The 6162-nt window shown below is 55.8% G+C and overlaps 1 protein-coding gene across 1 annotated transcript; it reads left to right on the forward strand.

Annotated features, from left to right (window-relative positions):
• The first annotated feature begins 1535 nt into the window (after nucleotides 1–1535).
• Egr1 (early growth response 1) lies at nucleotides 1536–5488 on the forward strand. Its single transcript, XM_005327256.4, has 2 exons — nucleotides 1536–2283; nucleotides 2954–5488. Exons 1-2 carry the CDS (start codon nucleotides 1977–1979, stop codon nucleotides 4279–4281), a joined length of 1635 nt encoding a protein of 544 aa, XP_005327313.1. The 5' UTR covers nucleotides 1536–1976; the 3' UTR covers nucleotides 4282–5488.
• Nucleotides 5489–6162: the final 674 nt, after the last annotated feature.

Consider the following 6162-nt stretch of genomic DNA (forward strand, 5'->3'; position numbering starts at 1 on the left):
CTTCCCTCCAGTGTCAACACCCTCGCTCACATGCATTACCTGCTTTCTTTTTAAATTAAAACGCTACCTCCCCCAAATTCAGAGCTAGAGCAGGAACCTTGTCTTCCCAGAATCCTTGTTCCCCTTGGGATGCGCATTTGACTGTGTGGTGGGGGCGGGGAGGGCTTCCCTGTTTACGTCTTGCTCCCTGCAGACCTGCGGAAACCGTTTTCCAAGCACCCCCCCGACCCCCCCCCCCCCCCCCCGCGCCCTTGGCCTGGCTCGAGGAGGGAAGTGTTATCCCGGAGTCTGGGCGCTTTGGCAGTAGCGGCCTCCCCAGGGACTGCAGGGAGAGCCCAGACAGTGGCGCCTGCTCAGTTCGCGCTCACTGCGTCTAAGGCTCCCCCGGCCTGGCTCCGCGCCCAGCACAGCAGCCGCTAGGGCAAGTGAGGAGGCGGCGGAAGAGCCCGCTCGGCCAGGGGCCGGGTAAAGGAGCTGGCAAGGGGACCTCTAGGGGGCAGCACCAAGCCGCTAAGCACGTCCTCTGTTCGCGCTAAACCTGGGGTCCCCAGGCAGCCCTGAGGGAAGCCCTTCTTTAGAATCCTGCAGGGTCCGCCCCGCTTCCACCGGGATTGGATAAAAGTGGGGAAGTGCCCATCCATCAAAAGCTGGTGGGAATAGGACTCAGGACTGTCCTAGGGCAAACGAATTCCTTCTAACTGTCCCCCAAAGGTGGGTTCTTTTCCAGCAGGGTCCAGGGAGCAGCCTTAGGTTCTGGGTGGGGTATAGAAGACCCCAAGCCCTTACAGCCCCAGCCCATTGGCAGGTAGCGGGGAAGAAGACTGCTACGCAGTGTCCCAAGAACCATGTGGCCATAATTTCCTAGCCTCAGTTTCCCTAGCGACTTCTGGAAAGTCGCCATGTTATTGGTCGAGGCTCAGGATCAGGGCCCCGCCCATCCTGGGCGGCCCCTGCCCCAGCCGGCTCAGCCGCTCCTCCCCTCAGCTCCGAGTTCTCTCCCACGGTCCCTGAGGTGGGCGGGCGGGCACTGGATGACGGCTGCAGAACCCCGGCCCAACTGGCCCTCGCCTCCGCTCGGTGTCTGGGTTTCCCCAGCCCAGCTCACGCCCGGGGGCCGCCTGAACAGCCGCGCGCCCAGAGCTACCCGCCTAGCGCCTTCTCCTCCTGGGCGTCCCTGGCTCCTGCGCGTTGGGTCTCCAGGCTTGGAAGCTGGGAGGAGGGAGGGAGCGCGGGAGCAACCAGCAGCGACCCGGAAACGCCATATAAGGAGCAGGAAGGATCCCCCGCCGGAACAGCCCTTATTTGGGCAGCGCCTTATTTGGAGTGGCCCGATATGGCCCGGCAGCTTCCGGCTCTGGGAGGAGGGGAAAAAGGAGGAGGGAAGGGGCGGGTGTAACGTCGGGAACTCCGAAGCTCTAGAGTCCGGGAGGCGCCAGCTGCGGCTGGAGCACTAAGTTTCCCCGAAGCCTGGGCCCTGGGGATGAGAAAGCGGTCGCGGGACCCGGGGTGCGGGATGTAGGTGTCCACCGCTCTTGGCTGGGGGCTTCACGTCACTCCGGGTCCTCCCCGCCGGTCCTGCCATATTAGGGCTTCCTGCTTTCCATATATGGCCATGTACGTCACGACGGAGGCGGATCCGTACTGTTCCAGACCCTTCAAATAGAGGCGGATCCGGGGAGTCGCGAGAGATCCCAGCGCGCAGAACTTGGGGAGCCGCCGCCGCCGTCCGCTACCCGCCGCTGCCAGCTTCCGCCGCCGTCGCAGGACCGGCCCCTGCCCCAGCCTCCGCAGCAGCGCCGCGTCCACACCAGCCCGCGGCGAAGGCGAACCTGGGGATTCCACTTGCGTTCTCCCCAGTGCACCCCACACCCCGCATGTGACCTGGCTAGTCCCCCGCAAGTGTGTCCCCCCGGCGGCTCCATCCCCGGGCTGCGCCCACCCGCCCCAACACCGGCTCTCCAGCCCGCTCGTTCGGGATGGCCGCGGCCAAGGCCGAGATGCAGCTGATGTCTCCGCTGCAGATCTCCGACCCGTTCGGCTCTTTTCCTCACTCGCCCACCATGGACAACTACCCCAAGCTGGAGGAGATGATGCTGCTGAGCAACGGGGCACCCCAATTTCTCGGTGCTGCCGGGGCCCCCGAGGGCAACGGCAGTAGCAACAGCAGCAGCAGCAGCGGGGGCGGTGGAGGTGGAGGGGGCGGCAGCAACAGCAGCAGCAACAGCAGCGCCTTCAATCCTCAGGGGGAGCCAGGCGAGCAGCCGTATGAGCACCTAACCGCAGGTAAGCAGTGGCCTAGCCAACGATGAGCCCCCTTGTCTACTACCATTCTGATGGCCAATCCTTCACCACAGGAGTGCTCCCGTACCACAGGGATGCAATCGGGGTTTCCCTTCCATTCGTGCATCTCCAGGGGCATGTGTTAGAAGGAAGCCCGGAGACAACCCCCATCCTCGACCCTAGTGGTGCGCAGAAGACTGAGCTTTTGGATGGAGAGCTCTAGAGCTGCGTGGGTGGGTGGAGAGGGGGAGGGCTTGTTTTGATGAGCAGTGCTGGGCCCCCATCCCCCTCCTGAAAGGCTTGCCTTGCCAACTGCCTGTCCCCAAGGAAGCGCCGAGATTTGTGGCCTGGGATGTCCCGGCAGCCCAGAGTAGGGGGCGCGCACTAGCCCTGGCCGTGGGGGTGCTGGCGGGAATCCCTCACCCGCGTAGCCGCTGCTGCGGAGCGCTGGGAGCTGCAGTGGAGGGGGATTCTCCGTATTTGCGTCAGCTGTTGAAACGGGCTCTGCCACTGGAGCAGCTCCAGGAACATTGCAATCTGCTGCTATCAATTATTAACCAGCTCAGGAGTCAATGGTAGCCTGCCGACCTCTTGCCTGTCAGCTAGAGTCCTCCTTGTTCTCCAGTGATTGTTCTCCAGTAACCAGGCCTCTCCCCTTTCTCTCTCCTGCCAGAGTCTTTTCCTGACATCTCCCTGAACAATGAGAAGGTGATGGTAGAGACAAGTTACCCCAGCCAAACCACTCGGCTGCCCCCCATCACCTACACTGGCCGCTTCTCTCTGGAGCCTGCACCCAACAGTGGCAACACCTTGTGGCCTGAGCCCCTCTTCAGTTTAGTTAGTGGCCTGGTGAGCATGACCAACCCACCGGCCTCCTCATCTTCAGCACCATCTCCAGCGGCTTCCTCCTCTTCCTCTGCCTCCCAGAGCCCACCACTCAGCTGCGCAGTGCCATCCAATGACAGCAGTCCCATTTACTCAGCGGCACCCACCTTCCCCACGCCCAACACTGACATTTTCCCTGAGCCACAAAGCCAGGCCTTTCCGGGCTCTGCAGGCACAGCACTTCAGTACCCGCCTCCTGCCTACCCTGCTGCCAAGGGTGGCTTCCAGGTTCCCATGATCCCCGACTACCTGTTTCCACAGCAGCAAGGAGACCTGGGCCTGGGCACCCCAGATCAGAAGCCCTTCCAGGGCCTAGAGAGCCGTACCCAGCAGCCTTCACTTACTCCACTCTCCACTATAAAGGCCTTTGCCACTCAGTCAGGCTCTCAGGACTTAAAGGCCCTCAATACCACCTACCAGTCCCAGCTCATCAAACCAAGCCGCATGCGCAAGTACCCCAACCGACCCAGCAAGACGCCCCCTCACGAACGCCCTTATGCCTGCCCAGTGGAGTCTTGTGATCGCAGGTTCTCCCGTTCCGACGAGCTCACTCGCCACATCCGCATCCACACAGGCCAGAAGCCCTTCCAGTGTCGCATTTGCATGCGCAACTTCAGCCGCAGTGACCATCTTACCACTCACATTCGCACCCACACAGGCGAGAAGCCCTTTGCCTGTGACATCTGTGGGAGAAAGTTTGCCAGGAGTGACGAGCGGAAGAGGCATACCAAGATCCACTTGCGGCAGAAGGACAAGAAAGCAGACAAAAGTGTTGTGGCCTCTTCGGCCACCTCCTCCCTTTCTTCCTACTCATCCCCAGTTGCTACCTCTTACCCATCCCCTGTCACTACCTCTTACCCATCCCCTGCCACCACCTCATACCCATCTCCAGTGCCCACTTCCTACTCCTCTCCTGGCTCCTCAACCTATCCATCCCCTGTGCACAGTGGCTTCCCCTCACCCTCTGTGGCCACCACCTATGCCTCGGTTCCCCCTGCATTCCCCACCCAGGTCAGCAGCTTCCCTTCCTCGGCTGTCACCAACTCCTTCAGCGCCTCCACAGGTCTTTCGGACATGACTGCAACCTTTTCTCCCAGGACAATTGAAATTTGCTGAAGGAAAAATGAAAAAAAAAAAAAGGGAAAAGGGAGAAAAAAGAAACACAAGAGACATAAAGGACAGCAGGAGGAGATGGTTGAGAAAGAGGAGGAATCTCCTAGATGGAGGTTCTCAGAGCCAAGTCCTCCCTCTCTACTCAGAGTGGAAGGTCTGTTGGCCAACAATCCTTTCTTCCTGATTCCCCTTCCTCCCTAATTCCTGTTCTCTTTGACTTCAGCTGCCTGAAACAGCCATGTCCAAGTTCTTCACCTCTATCCAAAGAACTTGATTTGCATGGATATTGGATAAATCATTTCAGTATCATCTCCATCATATGCCTGACCCCTTGCTCCCTTCAATGCTAGAAAATTGAGTTGGCAAAATGGGGTTTGGGCCCCGTAGAGCCCTGCCCTGTACCCTTGTACAGTGTCTGTGCCATGGATTTTGTTTTTCTTGGGGTACTCTTGATGTGAAGATAATTTGCATATTCTATTGTATTTGGAGTTAGATTCTCACTTGGGGTGGGGGGGAAGAAAAGCCAAGCAAACCAATGGTGATCCTCTATTTTGTGATGATGCTGTGACAATAAGTTTGGAGCTTTTTTGAAACAGCAGTCCTAGGTATTAATCAGAGCATGTGTCAGAGTGTTGTTCCGTTAACCTTTTTGTAAATATTGCTCGACTGTACTCTCACATGTGGCAAAATATGGTTTGGTTTTTCTTTTCTTTTGAAAATTTTCTTCCGTCCTCTTGGTTTAAAAAGTTTCACGTCTTGGTGCCTTTTGTGTGATGCGCCTTGCTGATGGCTTGACATGTGCAATTGTGAGGGACATGCTCACCTCTAGCCTTAAGGGGGGCAGGGAGTGCTGATTTGGGGGAGGCTTTGGGAGCAAAATAAGAAAGAGGGCTGAGCTGAGCCTTGGTTCTCCAGAATGTAAGAAAACAATCTAAAACAAAATCTGAACTCTCAAAAGTCTATTTTTTTAACTGAAAATGTAAATTTATACATATATTCAGGAGTTGGAATGTTGTAGTTACCTACTGAGTAGGCGGCAATTTTTGTATGTTATGAACATGCAGTTCATTATTTTGTGGTTTATTTTACTTTGTACTTGTGTTTGCTTAAACAAAGTGACTGTTTGGCTTATAAACACATTGAATGCGCTTTATTGCCCATGGGATATGTGGTGTATATCCTTCAGAAAAATTAAAAGGAAAATAAAGTAGATGTGAGTGGGTATATTTCCTGGGCTGAGGGAAGGGCTCCGCATTCTTAGTGAGAGGTTTGAGGTGTTCTCAAGATTCTGAACCATGTCCACTGTGTCCCTGGAGTGAATTTTTCTTTTATTTTTTTTGGGGTGGTGGTGGTGGTGGTGGTGGATAATACTAGGGTTTGAACCCAGGGGTTTTCTATTACTGAGTCATTTCCCCAGGCTTTATAAGTTTTTATTTTGAGAAACAGGGTCTTGCTAAATTGCTGAGGCTGATCTTGAACTTGGTATCCTCCTGGGATTATAGGCACATGAGACTGCACCAGGTCTGAAGTGAAATTTTTTTTATTTGTTTATTTTTATGTGGTGCTGAAGATTGAATCCAGTGCCTCACACATGCTACGTGAGCATTCTGCCACTGAGCTATAGCCCCAGCGCTGAAGTAAATTCTTAATGAGGACTGAGTCTGGGTCTCTCTCTCTGGTGTTGAGGACTGAACCCACACCTCATGCAAGCCAAGCAAGATCTCCTCTTGATGCTGGGCTTGTTCTACCTCACTCTGATAGGCTTCCACTTTGATTTATCTTAGTTAAAGAAGGTCACAGCTGGGCATGGGACGTATGGCCAGAAGCAGTGCCATTCCTCTGGTATTAAATTTGTGGCCAGTGCCACCTTTCACCTCTACCCAG

Source organism: Ictidomys tridecemlineatus, chromosome 1 (genome assembly GCF_052094955.1).
Source record: "Ictidomys tridecemlineatus isolate mIctTri1 chromosome 1, mIctTri1.hap1, whole genome shotgun sequence".
Classification (NCBI taxonomy): domain Eukaryota; kingdom Metazoa; phylum Chordata; class Mammalia; order Rodentia; family Sciuridae; genus Ictidomys; species Ictidomys tridecemlineatus.

Bases quoted from the DNA above. Each gene is read 5' to 3' on its own strand.
- Egr1 (XM_005327256.4), top strand. From the start codon at position 1,977: ATGGCCGCGGCCAAGGCCGAGATGCAGCTGATGTCTCCGCTGCAGATC. The intron at 2,284-2,953 runs GTAAGCAGTGGC...CTCTCCTGCCAG, and splicing joins GTATGAGCACCTAACCGCAG to AGTCTTTTCCTGACATCTCC.